Here is a 20,600-nt window from a genome sequence, read left to right as displayed (position 1 = left end):
ACAGTTTGCAACAGTTTCCCGTTCATTATCACAGAATCCCTCACAAGAGACACTTTGAAGTTATATTTTTAAAACCTTCCCTTTGGTGATCGTGGTTCATTTGAGCTGCTTTAGTGATTGTGGTTCATTTGAGCTGCTTTAGTGAACGTGGTTCATTTGAGCTGCTTTAGTGATCGTGGTTCATTTGAGCTGCTTTAGTGATCGTGGTTCATTTGAGTTGCTTTAGTGATCGTGGTTCATTTGAGCTGCTTTAGTGATCGTGGTTCATTTGAGTTGCTTTAGTGATCGTGGTTCATTTGAGTTGCTTTAGTGATCGTGGTTCATTTGAGTTGCTTTAGTGTTCGTGGTTCATTTGAGTTGCTTTAGTGATCGCGGTGCATTTGAGTTGCTTTAGTGATCGTGGTTCATTTGAGTTGCTTTAGTGATCGTGGTTCATTTGAGTTGCTTCAATGATCGTGGTTCATTTGAGCTGCTTTAGTGATCATGGTTCATTTGAGTTGCTTTAGTGATCGTGATTCAGTTGGCTGTTCTGTCTCAGTTCTTTCTTTGCCTTCATCAGTTGTTTTGTATTTTTTATTGCCTCCTAATTGCCTTTTTAATTTTATTTTCCTGGTTAATTTATTTTAGATCATTTTATATTGTTTTTGCTTGTTTTAGATTATTGTTAGTGTTGTTGCAGTTGTTGTTGTTTTGTTAACATTTCATTTTTCCTGGTAAGTGTCTATGTGTGAGGCTCACATGTTAACAATCAGGGAGACAACACACACACACACACATACACACACCACCTCCATCTCTCTCTCTCACACACACAAACACACACATATGCACACACCACCTCCATCTGTCTCTCTCTCACTCACACACACACAAACACACACTCACACACACACATGCACACACCACCTCCATCTCTCTCTCTTTCTCTCACACACACACACACACACACACACACACAAACACACACACTCTCACACACACACACACACTCACACACACACACTGCTCCATTCTAATTTCTTTGCGGGAAGCTGCCACCCCAGGTGAGACAGGTCATCACTCTCATTACATATTTACTAAAGCAGCCAGGACACACACTCTACTTCTTCTAAAAATACCAGGACGGATTTCTGTCCAGTGTGAAGTAGAGAGCAGTGACTCAGAACCAAACTCAGAGATGACAGTACACGTGCACCATGAATAATGAATCCAGTAGCTCACAGAGATCAGCGCCTCAGAGAGATCAGCACCTAGAGAGATGGGTACCTCACAGGGATCAGCAGCTCAGAGAGATCAATACCTCAGAGAGCATGATGTTTCAATGAGAGCAGCACCTCAGACACCCCCCCCCCCACACACACACACTCAACCCCACCAGGGCTACACACTCCTAAACCACCCCCCCCCCCGCCTCTACCCAGGGTCCCACTGACTCTACCCAGGGTCTCGCTGACTCTACCCAGGGTCCCGCTGACTCTACCCAGGGTCTCGCTGACTCTACCCAGGGTCCCGCTGACTCTACCCAGGGTCCCGCTGACTCTGCTAGGGTCTGTCCGTGTCTGCTAGTGCGCCCAGCGTGGTGGGAGGTTTGCTTCAGCGAGTGGCGTGGGAGGAAAATTGTGATTTTAAATGTCAGAGAGAGGATGTTGTCTGATAGTTGATTAAAGTCTCTTTTTACCAAACCAAACACTCAGTGTCAGACTCTCGGTGCTCTCAGGAATCTGAATGGTGTTTGCTTGCTTTGTGAACTGTGAATAAATTTCTTCTAGCACTTAGCGTGAGTCAGTGTGTTGCCTTTTAAATCATATATATGCTACTGCATATCTGCTCATAGCATAACAGTAACCAAAATGCATCACATTAAACCCACTGAATTCACGATTGATGCTGATATGATGTGGCAACGCAAATCTCTGGAAATGAGACATGTTTCTTTCTGAACAAACCATTTCATTTCAACTCCTGACTGAACAATAAATGAACACATAACGATGTCTAACCAATCAGTGGTTGCTAGGTTACCAGGAGCAGGATGGCTAGCCATGACGAGACCATCGTTTATTTATAAATTATGAATGTCCAAGAAATTACAAATACATTAATGTAATTTCTGATTTGAGGAGTAAGTGGATGAATGGATGGATGGAGATCTCCAGGTTTCTGTCACTGTCTCCTGTTTGTTTCAGCTCCAACTTCACACGCTACGTGCTGTTGATAAAATCGTATGACACCACCCCCAGGAGTCTATCTGTACCGTATGCCACCAGCATATACGTCCCCAAACACACACACACACACACACACGCACGCGCACTCTAATGCAGCCTTGAACTCGGTTCCCCCTGGGCATGTGTCTAATGAACAGCGCTGGAAGGTCTTGTTTTCTCTGGTCACCACAACTGCACTTTCAGAAGCTTCCACGTCTGAAAAAAAGGCCTTTCTAAGAAAATGGCCTACAGCGTGATTCCGCACAGCTCTAATCAGAGCAAAGCGCTCACAGGACTCACAACCCCGCAACCTTTCAGCACCTGACAAATTGGCTTCCATCTTCTGTTCCGTTTCTCCTTCCTCTTCGGTACTGTGGGCTGAGGCACTGGGATTCTTCTCAGAGTGAGAGAAAAGTTGCATGCAGCGGACGACGTGGTATTAAAAAATAACGCCGTGTTAGTACGGGGAAAGTAGTGGATCCCTGATCTCATATCTGTCTGACATAATACATCGGTTTAATTTTGCATCACTTCCTGTGCTCTTAGATCTGCACACAGGAGTATCTTATCTCTCTCTCTCTCTCATTTACTCTGTGCTTTTTCACCCTGGATGGAGTGTGAGGACCCTGTAGAGAGTGTGATGACTCTTTGGGAGTGTGAGGACCCTGTGGAGAGTGTGATGACTCTTTGGGAGTGTGAGGACCCTGTGGAGAGTGTGATGACTCTTTGGGAGTGTGAGGACCCTGTGGAGAGTGTGATGACTCTTTGGGAGTGTGAGGACCCTGTGGAGAGTGTGATGACTCTTTGGGAGTGTGAGGACCCTGTGGAGAGTGTGATGACTCTTTGGGAGTGTGAGGACCATGTGGAGGAGTGTGAGGTTTGTGTACATCAATAAAATACTGGTATACTTTACCTACACTCAGCAGAGTGTGGGTACCTACACTCACTACACACACACACACACACACACACACACACACTTGCTGGGATCCCTGAAGGACTGATGAAGAGCTATTATAGAGATTAGTTGTTAACCACCTCTATAATGACAGGAAAGACAAAAAGAGAAAAGAAGAGAGAGAGAGAGACAAAGAAAGAGGGGGAGAAAGAGAGAGAGAGAGAGAGAGAGAGAGAAAGAGGGGGAGAGAGAGAGAGAGAGAAAGAGGGGGAGAGAGAGAGAGAGGTTGTTTGATAAAAAGCAAATCTCAGATTAATCAGAATCTCTTTCCATCTCACTGTGGAATATCTGGGCTTTTGGCTTGAAGAGCAGGAATTCCATTAAAGAGATAAGAGACAGATATTTGAGAGCCCCCCCACACACACACCACGTAGAAAGCTCAGGGGAGTGCCCTCCCAAGACCACTTACTTAGTGCAAATCAGAAATGGCAGATTATACTAAAACTGTCAAGAAAGGAGAGAAAACTCCATATGGATGAAAATAACTAAATAAATAAACAACTAAATAAATAAATAAAGTCTTGCTCTGTGAAGTTTATTTCCTGTCTGCAGAGTTCTCTTACTTTCTTTTCTCTCACATGCAGCTATAAATCTGATCTTTCCAAGCCCACAGACGTTTTCTGATCTGTAGAGACCTGAACTTCTAAACCGGTACATGAGGGGAGTGAACTACAATGCAATATAATATCCTTCTAATATACATGTAACATGCTCCTTAAATAACCTGCGAGGTTTAGTAGGCGAGAATGGAACGCAGAAGAAGCCGGTGTCCTGGATTAAAGCCCCAGGGAGACAAGCAGGTGTCAAGAGGGGTGGAATTATCAGATTATTACGGCAAAACTGGATTAGCAGAGTATATTTACCTGTAAAATGAATGTGTATATAAAAGAATTACTGTACTCACATACTGAAATTATGGATTTGAGCTCCTCAACCCTTGCTCAAACCATTAGCGATATTCAGGCACATTTAATGTAAATTAGGTTTCCTAATATGTAATTTATAACATGAAAGAACAATGAACATCTTAGTCAAGATAAATATAGTGGGACTGACACATAACTGTTTCCTTTAATTATTTAGTTTTAGCTGCCAGCCCTTCCTTCATATGGCCACGCCCCTGACCACCCTGCCCTTCGTGTGGCCACGCCCCTAACCGCTATATCCTTCATGTGGCCACGCCCTTAACCACGCTATCCTTCACGTAGCCACGCCCCTAACTGCTCTATCCTTTATGTGGCCACACCCTTACTCTATTCTTCAAGTGGCCACGCCCCTGACCACCCTGTCCTTTATATGGCCACACCCCTGACCACCCTGTCCTTCATATGGCCATGCCCCTAACCACACTGTTGTGTGGAAGCCCGACCCCAGGGTGTGTCACATATAATTCAGATGTAGGTGTTAGACCACCGAGATTATAATATATAGATTTATATTTATAAAAGGTTTCACAGGCATCACAGACAGTCTTTCTGCCCCTTATCCAACCACGATTTAAAATGAAGAAAAGCTGGAAAATCATCATCGCAGATTCTAGGAAAATCTGCCTAATTAAGCAGCCCGACAGATACAAACAGCGCTGAGACTGATCAGAGAACAGTTATGAGAAAACGCAACCATCTTCGGTCTGTTTCCCACCACCAAGCAAACCACATACCGAGAAAAAAATAGTCAGACTGTTGAACACATAAAACACAAATTTTATCAGGAAGGTCATGACATTAGAAATATTAATAACGTCAACAAAATAAATTAATATTGACAAAAATATTATATATTGACTGACCTCTTTATTAGAAACCCCTCCTCCACCCACACACTGCCTCTTTAGTAACCCCTTCCAAACTTGTAGGTGGATTTTCTAATTAAGTGCATAATTACAGTGTCTAGTCCATCTGTCTCCCTGTACCATCTGTCCTGCTCCTCCACCCAGTTCATCGCTGTCCAGTCTCTGACCACAGGACAATATGGACGGAGGACTGCCCTCGCTACAATCGTGACACCGACACGGTAGTGTGTCGCAGTGGTGTGGGCGTAGCAGACACACGTGTCAGAGTCCCTGCTGGGTTAAAAATGGTCCTCCACCCAAATCATGCCCCACCAGCCGTGGTGCTGTGGTCAGATGTGACCGTTGAGGAGGAATTTGAGCTCACACAAAACTGTACATGGGCTAACAGATGGTGTAGCTAATCTAGGTGAGGAAGAAACGTGTAAGTGAACTATCCTGCATGTCTTCAGTTGTCCAGCGTGTGAATTCAACATTGGGAATGCCTGATCAAACACACAAAAGTAGGGTCAAAGTTTAACTTGTAATTTTAACATAATTGATCCGATAACTTCTGGGCTGAATGGCCAGAAATAAACAAAAAAAGTATTCTGATGATTTCACTATTCAACATTATTGGGTCCTAAAACCTAAAATCTGAGCAGAAACATTGCTCACCACAGTTAGATACAGAAAACCACGGCCGGTGCAGACACTCGGTGAGCAGGGTCTGGCCGTTGGCCCTGGCACTCCGCCCACTGCCTCCTGGGAAGGGACAGAATTGCAATTTGAACATGTATGTTATTTAATAACTTTGTTAATGACCTTGTTCTTCCACTGACTTTTGTTTGCGTTGATATGACAGCCATGCCAATAAAGAGAGAGAGAGAGAGAGAGAGAGAGAGAGAGGGAGAGAGAGAGAGAGAGAGAGAGAGAGAGAGAGAGAGAGAGAGAGAGAGAGAGAGGTGAGGGAGAGATACAGGCTGACAGGATTGTGGGGGAAGCTCAGACAGGAAACTCCTTTAATTTTCTCTCTGATGCTCTGTAGTAAACATCTCCATGCTGTAAGTCTGTAGAGGGCCGAGGTTTTCTGCTGCACTTGCGATCTAATCCCTTGGTTGCCTGGGAAACGAAAGGCCTATGCAAATCTGAGGTGGCACCAGTGTAAATTCTGAGGGTGGTGGTGTTTGGTATTTTAAAATTTCACACATCTCCTCACCAACACCATCTCCCTCACTAACACCATCTCCTCACCATCTCCCTCACTAACACCATCCCCTCACCAACACCATCTCCTAACACCCTCTCCCTCACTAACACCACCTCCTAACACCCTCTCCCTCACTAACACCACCTCCTAACACCCTCTCCCTCACTAACACCATCTCCTAACACCACCTCCTAAGACCCTCTCCTAATACCATCTCCTCACTAACACCACCTCCTAACACCATCTCCTAACACCCTCTCCCTCACTAACACCATCTCCTAACACCATCTCCTAACACCATCTCCTCACTAACACCATCTCCTAACACCACCTCCTAACACCCTCTCCTAATACCATCTCCTCACTAACACCATCTCCTAACATCATCTCCTAACACCGTCTCCTCACTAACACCATCTCCTAACACCATCTCCCTCAGTAACACCATCTCCTAACACCATCTCCTAATACCATCTCCTCACTAACACCATCTCCTAACACCATCTCCTAACATCCTCTCCCTCAGTAACACCATCTTGTCTCTTTATGTCACAGCGAATGGCAGGTAATTCCACTGGAGAGGACGACACCGGGCCGCATCCCGACTCACAGCCCCTGCCTGTGCCTATCAGGTTTCCAAGGCAACACAACTCCAGTGACTCCACTGGTCTGAGGCGTCAGAAGCGAGACTGGGTCATCCCACCAATCAACGTGCCCGAAAACTCGCGAGGGCCCTTCCCCCAGATGCTCGTCAGCGTAAGTCGACGCCCCCTGTCCCATGTCTGTTCCCCTCCCCCCACTGTTTCCAAAGAAACCAGAGTCCCCTCCTCTTCCCTGATCATTCCCAACTGGATGGTGGTGAATTGATCTGGAAACAGCTGTGTGGAATTTAACATTTTCATGATGCGATGTGAGTGGAAGTGATAAAGCATTATTGATATCAGCCAGAGTTCGGTATGGGGTGGGCGTGTCATCTCCTCGCTCCCTGGCCCCTCCCTCTCTGTCAGGTCTGCTGATTGACACACTCAGCACTGCAGCCCTGTCGGGGGTGACATCGTGTCACAGCTAAAAGGTTCCTACCCCTCTGCTACTCCAGTAGTTTCTTTTCTTTTTTTTGGTCAAATGTCACATGTTCGCCACTTCCTTTTTGCTTCGTAGGTAAATCGCCTGGACGGAGCGATTTTCTGTCTTGCTCCCGCTTGTCCCTCGGGACGCTGGGAGAAAAAGCTTCCTGCCTTTGATGTGGAACGAACGAGCGCAAGGGAGAGGGCGAGAAAGAGGGATGAGTGATTTTTAAAGATCTATCAGGCTTCTGGGGTCCTCGTTAGAACCCAATATTGGTTCTTGAGAGAAAAAGCTCTCTGGTGTCCAAGGTCGGTCAGAAACCTCTGAAAAGGCAAGAAAGTGGAACAAAAATAAGGGATAGAGAGAAAGAGAGAGAGAGAGAGAGGAGGAAGAGAGGGAGCGGGTTAAAGAGAAATCAAAAGCAGTGTGCGGAAGGCTAGTTTACAGCCAGCGCAAATCCCCTCTGCTGGTGTAAACAGGGTGGCATGCGCAGCCGTGTTGAGCGTATCACTCCACCGGTCGCCCCCGACGGCGCGCACCACCCTGCGGACGCTTTAACGAGACCCCCGAGTGTCCTCCTGCTCTAGTCCACTGAGCACCTCCATTGAGCCTGTGATGCTGTTGAGATTACTGCCACGGTGTGAGGAGTTTGTGTTCGGCTGGCGGAGTGGAGGGTTTGTGAGTTACAGCCACTCCTGGTGGGTTTATGGGGGATTCGAGTGACAGATGGGGGCAAGTTTCAGTCTGATGTGTTAGGTGGTATTTTCTCTCCTTTATGTTTTCACTTGTTTTGCTGGATGCGCACCACAGAAATCCTTCCCCAGACAAATTTTATCCCAACATTTTGTTGTTGTTTTTGACAGATTTTCAGACAAATGTGAAGCAAATTTCCAGGTCGGGAGCTTGGAGGAGACTGAGTGTCGGCCCAGTTGGTCCGGCGGCGCGCAAGGGTAAACAAGTCGACCTGAAGGCCGGCGGTCTTGTAGCTTTGGAAGATCAGGGCTCACCTCGTGTTCCCGAACATGTTTGATTTTCACAAGCCGTAGACGAACCTGAGCCTTGTAGCAAGCGATTGTCTGCGATTGTGTGGCGTGTCCACAAAAAACAAGAAGACTTGTTTAAAAAATAGACATACGTCAAGTGTGAGATTGTCTCTCTGTGTTTTGTTTGTTTTGGTAGTGTGTTCGGTTATACACAGAGGAAGAACCTCCATGGAACAGCTCTACAGAGACACGTTCTGTGTCCAGCCTGAGGGTTGGATTGAACCCACTACTGACCAGCTATCTTCTTCATCCTCTCTTCTTATGTCACGTTTGAGTTTTTGGTGATTGGAAGGTGACTTTGTTGGGGTTTTTTTTATTGTTTTACCCATAGAGGTTTTCCATATATCTACTACTGGGTTTTACAGTCAGTGACTGCCAAAACTGTACAGTTCTGAGTTTAGTGACAGAAGATAGTGAAGTGGGAAATGTGGTGTCACGCCTTGCCCTGCTGAAGCCCACAATGGCTCGACATAGCTCGCAGCGCAGCGCACACATTACAGATGATCAACTACCCCCCTCACCCAATCACTCTGGCCAGCGGACAGCAACCACGTCAGATGGAGAGGAGAGAGAGACAGAAAAACCGCTCACCTTACCAAACATCAATGGCGGAATCTTTTCCTGCAGTAAACATTCAGCTCATGTTGTCTGAATTGGTCACCCTTTTGTTTAGGTAAATACACAGGAAATCAACCTACACATTAAGATACACTTAAAAGCGTACACCATACATAAAGACCGAAAAGGTGGGCACTTGGCAAGCCAGCATTCAGAACAGGTATGCGTTTGGATAAGGCCTCGTGTACTGTGTGAATAGGAGACCATTATGTAGTGTTTGAATTGATCATTACCTAGTGTTTGAATACAACCTCATCATGTGAGGTTTGAGTACGTCTTTATAAAATGTTTGAATAGCAGATCATAATTTAGTGGTATAATATGATATTTGTGTGAAGTATTTGAATATGAAGTGTTTATCGTTCTTTGCTTCGTCCTGCGAGGCTATATTACACCACCACTGCAGTGACACAGTTTAATTACACTGATAATTACAGTGGAACATACTGAGTAACAGCGTGTACATGTACAGTCACAATAAAGATTCTCTTCTGTTCTGTTCTATACTGTTATTATACCGTTCTATTCTATTCTACTCTACTCTATTCTATTCTATTCTACTCTACTCTATTCTATTCTACTCTATTCTATTCTATTCTATTCTATTCTATTCTACTCTATTCTATTCTATTCTATTCTATTCTATTATGCTCTATTCTGTTCTATTCTATTCTATGCCCTGACACTCTATACTCACACTGTATTTCCTCTGCCCACATAGGTACTCTTGACTTCCTCTATATAAATACAAAGTATCAACACATTAAGTGGAACTACTCAGAAGGTTCCACATTATGTGTTAATGTGCTGTAAGTGTAAAGCCATGCGAATAGGACGTCATTACGTAACACTCGAATAAGGCATTATTATATAGACTGTGATTTCAATGTAGCGTTTGAACATGACGTCCTAATGTAGTCCAGGGGTCTGAAAACCATGCTGGGTGCAGAGTTCCACAGGTGTGTGTTTGTGTGTGTGTGTGTGTGTGTGTGTGTGTGTGTCACCATCTGTCTTCTTTGGCCAAACAATGAAAAATGACGCATAAAAGCTATCAACTTTTTTATTCTTCTTTGTCTTTTGTAAGTGTTGATTGATCTGCACTCTTTTACAGTGATGGAGAGTCATTAATTCCTCTCTCTCTCTCTCTCTCTCTCTCTCTCTCTCTCTCTCTCTCTCTGGCAAATAAAGCCTGAATGCTGATTCAAATCCTAGCCAAAAAATCTTCCATCAGACTCTCCCTAACACCGTACCTCCGACAGACAGCCTGCTCTTGTGGAGCGGTGCCCCGGCCATGCCTAACAGCTTTCCCTCATTGTCTGTGGGATAATGGATGTTAGTTTAATATTCTGACATTCATAAGGCACTTGCGTGCTGGAAGAATTGGACTGCTTTGTAAACAAGCCACTCGCTGTGAATGCGATGTTTTGTGTAGCGCGCCTCCGTGTGCTGAGGCCATCTTCTTACACAACCCCGCACGGAAAACATTTTTATTGTCTCTTTTGTTATCGTATCCATCCTATTAAACCTGTCTGTTCCACCCGCGGTGTTGCTAAGACGTGTGTGTTCCGCGGCGGTCCTGGCTAAAGGAGAACAGCCTTTGATGGCAATGAATCGCAACGGCCACTTATACACCTGAACGGGCAGAAGGTGTTGCATGTGTCCATAATTACGCCTACAGTTGATCCAGACGGCTGTTTAAACGCCATCCCTATACCCGCGGATCGGCCGGACCCTGTCTCGCATCCTTTTATTAAAAAGACGTGGCTTCTGTTCTCTAACATCACCGACAGGAACGCCATCGCGGGAAGCTGTGCCGACGTCCCGACTGCCTCCGGACGTGTAAAAGTGCCAGCCGTAGTGCTTCCTGGGTAATTCTCACAAGCAGCTAGCAATTTTGCAAGGGAGAACGTTTTGATACCAACATTAATCCTCTAACTAGCTTCCCCATCTGTCCCCGGGGCCTCGTCAGGAAGTGCCAGGGACGATGTCCGCCGGAGCTGCGTGGAGTCGGCATTTTTTATATGCTTTTGCCCTTTTTTAACAAAAGGTGTTAAAGTCCATCACTCATGCTAACGTGGACGTACTCCAACGGAACTTATCCAGAATGAAATAAACACATCTCTTGGGAATTCCATTTAATTTTGAAAGTTGTCGATGTAGAAAGTGTCCAGTGGCGTGTTAAATATTTTAGCGTCTTCTTTTTACGATTCCCGTCCGGGTCAGAGTGGCCCTGATGCCGGACCGTCCCCGGCCCGATGACGTCGCGAGGATGTTGACCTCAGACGTTCACATTCCGTCTTTGGATCAGGCTTAAGATCTGGATTCATGCTCGCTGTCCCGTTTCATCGTGGGATTGTGGACACAAGTTCCCATGCCAGTGGAAATTCAGACAGGATTTTGGCATTTGGCAGCAAGAAGCCGACGAGCACGGTACGACGGTTACGGTGTGTGATGGACGTTCAGTGGACTTCTCAGAGCAGAGACGCCTCGTCTGGACCGGTACCTTACACAAGCGGACCAGTACATTACACCACAGATCAGGAGTGCTGGGCAGATCTTCTTAGTTTGGACTGAAGATGGAGGCTGGAACACACTTTTTAATGAGCTTCCTAAAGATTTTCATTGGGGTTTGTGACCACGTGGCCGGCCGAGGCGGAGGGGTGGTGTCAGCCTGCGTCTGTGACTCACAGGGGTCTGCACTCATCCCCTGTCGGCAGGTCAGAAGCGGAGAGGCTGGGGTCAGCGGTGGGTGAGGCGGTGCAGACCTGTGTTATAGAGGTTAAAGGGCATTTCCTGCTGGATCTCTAGCAGATAAGACGGATAAGAAGAGGCTCACGGTTTGGTTCTGGATGACGACAGAGCGGCAGAGACAGAGGACCCAGTCGCAGCTCAGGGATGGAGACGCTCACACCACGGTCCGCGCTGCACGGCGCGGCGCCTGCGTCAGCTCTTCCGCTAAAGGTCAACACCTCCGTGACATTGGTCGGCTGATTCGGAGCAGGGAACAAACGCAGGAAACCCGAGGCCGCTGACCCCGCTCAGCAAAAGCCATGCGAGATGGTCACAGTGACTGCAGCCATGATCACATCTCCTGGTTTGTTTGTAGACTAAAAGATTCCTGCCAGCATTCCCGAACCGACGCGCCACCATGCCGCTGCTTGAGTCCAAAAGGGAAATGAGTGGCAGATAAACGGCGATTTTTCCTCGTTTCCGCGGTGTAACAGCAGCGTGCATAACCCTGTAGTAGTTATCGCTCCCTCACCAGGGGTGGTTGGCCAGAATCCTGGACCACGGTCTGCTCGGGTAAGACACTCTTTGGCGCGACAGATTACTAAAATCGGCTTTTCCGCGGAGCTTTGAACCGAGCCGCTGCGTGGAGGCACCGGAAGGCAAAACGGACCCCTCGGTGCAGGAGGTCTCGTTAAATCCCCTCTCCTACAAACCGGGAATGTTCTCCGGTCACACTCCTCAACGCTGGTCCCCGGGATGGAGAGTGACCCCGGCTGGACAGGAGCCACGTATGGGTAACGGACCCAGTGCGAAGGTCGGATTGAATGCGAGAGAGAGGGACAGAGAGAGAGAGAAGGAGGTGTAGGCGTTGTGTGGTGTGATGAGCAGACCCCAGACACACTCTTATGATGGATTAAACCCTCACTGCCACTGTGTTCACTGATGATAGACTTCCATGAGCCTCTAGATCCATCTCCCTCCCGCTGGGCCTAATGAAGCTCTTTGGCGTCTGTTTCTTTTGCCTGTGCCAAAATAGCCGCGCTGGAAATCTGCTGCTTCGTACCGCCACATCGTCCGTAGTGCGACGTGTGTTCAAACAAGAGCTGTGATGAGGAGGGCCAGAGAGAGAGAGAGACAGAGAGAGAGGGAGAGGGAGAGAGGGAGAGGGAGAGAGAGAGAGACAGAGAGAGAGATAGAGAGAGAGAGAGAGGGAGAGAGAGAGGGAGAGAGGGAGAGGGAGAGAGAGAGAGACAGAGAGAGAGGGAGAGGGAGAGAGGGAGAGGGAGAGAGAGAGAGACAGAGAGAGAGAGAGAGGGAGAGAGGGAGAGAGAGAGAGACAGAGAGAGAGGGAGAGGGAGAGAGGGAGAGGGAGAGAGAGAGAGACAGAGAGAGAGAGAGAGGGAGAGAGGGAGAGGGAGAGAGAGAGAGACAGAGAGAGAGAGAGAGAGGGAGAGGGAGAGAGAGACAGAGAGAGACAGAGAGAGAGAGAGAGGGAGAGGGAGAGAGAGAGAGAGAGGGAGAGAGAGAGAGAGAGAGGGAGAGAGGGAGAGGGAGAGAGAGAGAGAGACAGAGAGAGAGAGGGAGGAAATCTTGCCTAAACAAACCCAAAACCAAACCAAAAGGAATTTGCGGAGCATGTGTTCTTTTTGCTTTTTTTTGCGCTTGCATCGTGTGGCTGTTTGCTTTTGTTCTGTTTGCTTGTTTGTTTATTCTTTTTTTCGCTCCATCAGTCTCTTGTCTGAACAGTGTACTGGAAACCAAAGACAGAAACCACAGTGGTGTCAACTCCTCAGAGCCGGCCCGGATTACGGCTCTTCCGCTGGGAAGCCGCTAGTCTTTCCGTGGAATGTTTAAATGTGTTGGGGTTTGGCTAAATAAGGATTAATCTGTTTTCCTTTGAACACACTTGGCTCGTGGGATGACAGCGGACTGTTATATGGAGTCAGACGGTATATAATTCATAGCCTGGTGCGTGAGTAGACAAGTCTGGACTCTTCCGTGCCAGTGTTTGGCAGCTCACCACAGACTTGGGAAGACTTGGAAACCAGAGAGAGAGGAGAGACCAGACCCAGTCCATCGGAAGCTCAAAAAAGATCCCTGACAATACCTGAGGCCACAAAGGAGTCTACTCTCTCTCTCTCTCTCTCTCTCTCTCTCTCTCTCTCTCTCTCTCTCTCTCTCGAGATCACCTCTTCATGTGCAAGGCCAAAAACAACCTCGGTAGCAGTTCAGTGCTGCCAACTCGTGTTTTTTTTTCCCACATCTGTCCTTTCCCGTGGTTTGTCTGAAGTCTTCCGTTTTATGACGAGCTGGTAATAAGACTTTAAGATTATATAGTCCGGTTTTTTATGTTTATCAAATCCGTTCTTGTGCACGTGAAGCTGCACGTGTGTTCTGAAAGTGAGCTCCTGCCGTGGTGCTCCTACCTTCAGGTCCTGCTGGTTTTCCTGGTTCCTTTGCTGTCCTTGTGCAGGATTCACTTGGCAGTGTTTGGATTCCCACTGGCAGGGTTGTGTGTTTGGATCTCCGCATTCTGGCACTGAGCCAACTCATGTTTATTTAATGAGAATAACCCACAGAAGGTGTGTGTGTGTGTGTGTGTGTGTGTGTGTGTGTGTGTGTGTGTGTGTGTGTGTGTGTGTGTGTGTGTGCGTGCGCGTGTGGATGCGTGCGTGCGTATATGTGTCTGTACATGCATGCGTATGTGTGTTCAGGACATGCATATAATTTTAAATTTCAGTTCATTAATATGAAAATATCTCAATATATTTTTTAAGGCTGTAGTAAGGAAGACTCCTGGCCGAGGGGAAGATATTCATATTCCTACATGTTCCTTCATATTCTGATATATTATATTAGATATATATGTAATATTCCTATATAATCCTGCATGTTTCTTGTTTGTCACATCACTCCTCCAGTGGTTTAAAGGCACGCAAAAAGCAAACATTTCAGGCGGTGCTGAAACAGCATTTGCTGAGCTCTGACTCCACTGAGTGCCAAGTCTCATCATGTCTCATCTCGTCTCATCTCAGGGCCCTTTAGTGTAATCATATGGAACCAGGGCTGTCAGAGGCCACTCCCCCTCGCTACACCTAGGCCACTCCCCCTCTCCATTCATTCAGTACAGCTATCTGTCTGTCTGCTTGTCAATCTATCTGTCTGTCTGTCTATCCGTCTGTCTGTCTGTCTATCCATCTGTCTGCCTAACAAACTGCGTAACTCTCTAACTGAAGGGCAAACATGGAAAACTCCCGTGACAGACACTCGATTAAGGACAGCCTAAGACAATTTAAATGTGAAGAACTGTGCAGACACTTCCAAGCGTTCCTCGGTGCTCTTACTCGGAAGCACTTCATCTGAGCCGAGGCAGGTGGGAATGTGGCTATAATTTAGACCGGAGGAGGCGGGCCGGCTCAGGATCAGAGGTGGACATAAGACGCTTTGAAGTGGACAGACACCAACACATTGCTAGCAGTAATCAGAACCTTTCAGTGGACTCCATTACACAGCCTGGCCTGGCCGATTACTCAAATCAAAGCCTATACACACACACACACACACACACACACACACTTCAGCAAGTAACTACAGTGTATCGTAATTAAAGATGCGTAGGTAGTGAAAACTGCAGTAAATTCACACGTTTCGGAATATGCTTACACAGCTGTCGAAGTGTTCCCAGTTTGGGAGCTGGCACTGAAGAACACAGAGCATCCAGAGAAACAGGACATTTTGGACAGGGGTCCTTCATCGGCCGCGCGAGCACCGTGCTTCTGAATTAGTAGGAGGAGTCCATTTATACATGAAAACGTGGATGATAAAATTCTGAATGTGGTTCATTTTCGAGCCAGTGGTACTGATCCACATTAATCAGGGTCTTCTCCACTGGAGTCGCTGTCTCGCGAGCGTCGATCAGCCAACAGATGCATTAGTGCCCTAAACATGTCTAAAGCAGTGAACATCACATTAGACGCAGCTCTTATGAACACTCTGTACGAATGAAGGAAAAAGTCAAACATTTCTGCTTTACCCAATACAATTAACTTGATCGATGTAATTGTTCCCCATTTATCTAACATTTGTTTATCCTGTGCTATTACAGAGGATAAACAATTTAAATCAACCAATTTTAATCAAAATAATGTAACTGTATTCTGAATCTGACTGATTGTGATTTATGTTTACTTTGCAATTTTTTTTTTGTTACACTTGACCTGTCCACTTAGTGTGAATTAGTGCTGGCATTTGAATTAGAAAAAAACATTAAAAAAAAACAGAAATAGTAACATTTAAGAGAGAGAGAGAGAGAGAGCGCGAGAGAGGGAGAGAGAGTGAGAGAGGGAGAGAGAGAGAGAGAGAGAGGGGGAGAGAGAGAGAGAGAGAGAGAGAGGGAGAGAGAGAGTGAGAGAGAGAGAGAGAGAGAGAGTGATATCCTCCTTGTCTTTCATATGGCTGTTCAGCGTTTAGCTTCCTGCTTGGTGCCTGTGTGACAGGCGTCTGCCAGCGTAGTCACACTAAAGTCCCTCAGTAATAACAGTCCATCTACTACAAAACTCCGCATCCCACACGAGCATGACAGGACCATGCAGACGGATCATTTTCAGGATGTCCCTTCTGTGTTTATCTCTCACTCACATTCATTCCTCTCTCCTGTCATCTGCCTAGCCAAGACAACTCTCTCTCCCTCTCTCTCTCTCTCTCTCTCTCTCTCTCTCTCTCTCTCTCCCTCTCTCTCTCTCACTCTCTCTCAAATGGAGGAATATTTCTGTGTGCTCTGCAGGACTGGAGGTGAGAATTTGAGGATAGGGGAGAGGGGACGAGTTACGCTGGGGACGGTTTGTCCGGAGCTGACGTGCTGTTGGGGACCCTCGAGCTGGGGGCTCCATATCAGCTCCGGAACAGCAGGAGTGTGGGAGGAGTGTTGCAGGTGTGTGGGAGGAGTTTGGGAGGCGTGTGGGAGGGGTGCGGGAGAGAGGTATGATGCAATCTCCGTGGAAACTGCCGTGCTTTGTGCAATGGGTTGCGTGTACCACCAGCGCTGAGGTAAACGCCCATGTGAACAGAGAAACGTGACCAACGCTGCTCTGCCGAAAAAAAAAAGATGCTCCTGCGATTTTCCAAAACCACTCCGGTGATTGTGATGTCTGAGATCTCGCTGCAGCCTCCGGGCCGTGCCGCGACTCTCCGCTTGCACGGCAGTAATGACCGGCTGCATTACCGAGGCTCTATCGTGCGGAGGCGAGGCAGCAAAACGAATGTTCCTTTCAGTTCCCCGAGGAGCGTTCTAACGAGAGTCAGCTTGCGTCTCGCAGAAATGAGATCAGCAGGCGTGCGGAGAGGAAGTCATTCCCCCTCCTATATGGAAATCGTCTAACATCTCGTTGAGAAAGTACACAAATAAATGTGATTCATTATTTCATAAACACCGCCTCCTGTAGCGGGGCGGGGCTGGGGATAATTGGGGCGGAGAACGCAAACAGTGACGGACAGGACAAGGACCCCGAGGATGGAGTCAGCAGGGAGTTATTACATGTGAAGACATGGCAACCCGAGAGCTGAAGATGGGGGGTTATTTATTTGGTTATTTCTCTTCTTCTTCTCCCTGTTTTGTTCGCTTCCCGTTTCCTGGAGGAAGGGTCCGCACGGCGGACAGACATAGGAGCCGCGTCTTAGAGGTCTGATCGTGTCTCCCGCGTCGTTCAGAGAGACGGGGCCCAGGGTGCATAGAAAGATAATGGATTCTACTGTAGGTTAGAAGACTTAATGGTGATTACCCACAATGCCCAGCGGCTGTGTCCGTGGGACGGCAGGGAGAGAGTGAGAGATGAAAGCAGACAAAGTGATGAGGATGGCGCTAAAATAAAGACTCAAACGAAACGGTTGCGTAATCGAACGTTTCTACGGGGGAGAAGAAGACGATGGGTTGATTTCTCGCATCTGTTACAGAACTCAGGCGTTTACTGCAGTATTGTTTCGCGAGGACAAAGCTGTTCGCTTTCTGTCACCAAGAAAAGTGCGTAAATCCTCACGCGCGTGTCCACATATGTGTGTGCGGCACAGTCTCTTCTAATAATGAGCTAATGTTCATTCACCTTTTCAAACACTGCCATCCTCGCATTTGGCCAAAGCGTTTGAGCGTGTTGTTATATGTGTATGTTGTGTGTGCGTGCGTGCATGCATGCATGTGTGTTGTGTTTGTCTGTGTGGTGTGTGTGTGTGTATGTGTGTGTTTATGTGTGTGTTGTGTTGTGTGCGTGTGTGTGTCTGTTGTGTTGTGTGTGTGTGTGTTTATGTGTGTGTTGTGTTGTGTGTGTGTGTGTTTATGTGTGTGTTGTGTTGTGTGTGTGTGTTTGTGTGTGTTGTGTTGTGTGTTTATGTGTGTGTTGTATTGTGTGTGTGTGTGTGTTTATGTGTGTGTTGTGTTGTGTGTGTGTGTTTGTGTGTTGTGTTGTGTGTGTGTGTTTATGTGTGTGTTGTGTTGTGTGTGTGTGTGTGTGTGTGTGTTTATGTGTGTGTTGTGTTGTGTGTGTGTGTTTATGTGTGTGTTGTGTTGTGTGTGTGTGTGTGTTTATGTGTGTGTTGTGTTGTGTGCGTGTGTGTGTCTGTTGTGTTGTGTGTGTGTGTGTGTGTGTGTGTGCGCGCATGTGTGCATGCGTGCGTGTGTGTGTGTGTGTCCGTATGTCCTATCTGTTAGTCTCGCTGACAGCTGTCGGCCTTCAGTTTGGCTTGTCCAGGTGTGTCCATGGAAACGGTGTAAGTTGCCAGTGTTACTCCACCAACAGAAGGTCCACCTCTGCATCTCTCCTCATGTAGAGATGTTTTGGCAGGGACCCTAGAGTGGTTTGATCAGCCAGCCAGTGGACGTCAAACTCAGTCTCTTCTACACACACACACTTCACACACACACACACACACACACACACACACACACACACACACACACATGCACCCCCCCTCCCTGAAACACATGTATACGCACTAATATTATAACAAACTCAGTAACATACACACAGAGACAAACACACACGCAGGTGTGTACACAAACGCACACATGCACACACATACAAAACATGTTCAAAGGCTGTACTGTACATACAACCACATTATTAGAACAGACTGTGCTGTAGAAACCTCTACTGTTATCAGACATGCAAGTATGGTGCATACAGCTACTAGCTCTGTTATTAGACGTCCCAGGTCCCCCTGCGGGCCGTGAGCGTAGCTGCTGGTGGATCACGGGGTTGTGCTGGCACCAGTTTAGCAAAAAGACTGGAATGTGGAATGTACCATTAAACTTGTACTACATGCCACACTACACCTTCAGTAACATTTTATGTTACATCTGCTCAGTGTATTTTATCCAGCAGTAACATTAGTTACAGTATATTATGTCCAGCCGTAATGTTAATTACAGTATAATATGTCCAGCAGTGACGTTAGTTACAGTATATTATGTCCAGCCGTAATGTTAATTACAGTATATTATGTCCAGCAGTGACATTAGTTACAGTATATTATGTCCAGCCGTAATGTTAATTACAGTATATTATGTCCAGCAGTGACATTAGTTACAGTATATTATGTCCAGCAGTGACATTAGTTACAGTATATTATGTCCAGCCGTAATGTTAATTACAGTATATTATGTCCAGCAGTGACATTAGTTACAGTATATTATGTCCAGCAGTGACATTAGTTACAGTATATTATGTCCAGCCGTAATGTTAATTACAGTATATTATGTCCAGCAGTGACATTAGTTACAGTATATTATGTCCAGCCGTAATGTTAATTACAGTATATTATGTCCAGCAGTGACATTAGTTACAGTATATTATGTCCAGCAGTGACATTAGTTACAGTATATTATGTCCAGCAGTAATGTTAATTACAGTATATTATGTCCAGCAGTGACATTAGTTACAGTATATTATGTCCAGCCGTAATGTTAATTACAGTATATTATGTCCAGCAGTGACATTAGTTACAGTATATTATGTCCAGCCGTAATGTTAATTACAGTATATTATGTCCAGCAGTGACATTAGTTACAGTATATTATGTCCAGCAGTAATGTTAATTACAGTATATTATGTCCAGCAGTGACATTAGTTACAGTATATTATGTCCAGCCGTAATGTTAATTACAGTATATTATGTCCAGCAGTGACGTTAGTTACAGTATAATATGTCCAGCCGTAATGTTAATTACAGTATATTATGTCCAGCAGTGACATTAGTTACAGTATATTATGTCCAGCAGTAATGTTAATTACAGTATATTATGTCCAGCAGTGACATTAGTTACAGTATAATATGTCCAGCAGTGACGTTAGTTACAGTATATTATGTCCAGCCGTAATGTTAATTACAGTATATTATGTCCAGCAGTGACATTAGTTACAGTATATTATGTCCAGCCGTAATGTTAATTACAGTATATTATGTCCAGCAGTGACATTAGTTACAGTATATTATGTCCAGCAGTAATGTTAATTACAGTATATTATGTCCAGCAGTGACATTAGTTACAGTATATTATGTCCAGCCGTAATGTTAATTACAGTATATTATGTCCAGCAGTGACATTAGTTACAGTATATTATGTCCAGCCGTAATGTTAATTACAGTATATTATGTCCAGCAGTGACATTAGTTACAGTATATTATGTCCAGCAGTAATGTTAATTACAGTATATTATGTCCAGCAGTGACATTAGTTACAGTATATTATGTCCAGCAGTAATATGTTAAAATGCAAGTGTAGACACAATATAAAGTCACTAATACACAGTGTGTAAAGGCATAAGATTCAATGTCTTTTTCTACATTGTTCCATTAAGAACTGTTTCTGCATCTGGAGATGAGCCCCATTATGGCTATTTCCTGCAGAATGTTGTCTACACAGCAAGGCTTCCCTTTTGGCCGGTTTGGCCCGTGCTGACTGCTCGTTTGAGTGCACTTTATCAGACCTGCTGCTTGGGAAAAAAAAGGGGCT

At 46.0% G+C, this 20,600-nt stretch overlaps 1 protein-coding gene across 6 annotated transcripts in view; it reads left to right on the top strand.

Annotated features, from left to right (window-relative positions):
• The window catches only part of LOC113589297 (cadherin-4-like), a 302,611-nt gene that overhangs the window by 212,979 nt on the left and 69,032 nt on the right, over positions 1-20,600 (top strand). For all 6 annotated transcript variants that reach the window (XM_081706680.1, XM_035522244.2, XM_081706681.1 and 3 more), the window contains one exon: positions 6,699-6,899. In XM_081706680.1, coding sequence (XP_081562806.1) covers positions 6,699-6,899 — 201 coding nt within the window. The remainder of the gene's footprint in view (positions 1-6,698; positions 6,900-20,600) is intronic.

This window comes from Electrophorus electricus, chromosome 24, assembly GCF_041902795.1.
Source record: "Electrophorus electricus isolate QZ-2024a chromosome 24, ASM4190279v1, whole genome shotgun sequence".
In the NCBI taxonomy this organism is placed as follows: domain Eukaryota; kingdom Metazoa; phylum Chordata; class Actinopteri; order Gymnotiformes; family Gymnotidae; genus Electrophorus; species Electrophorus electricus.
This window is presented reverse-complemented; position numbering and strand designations above follow the sequence as displayed.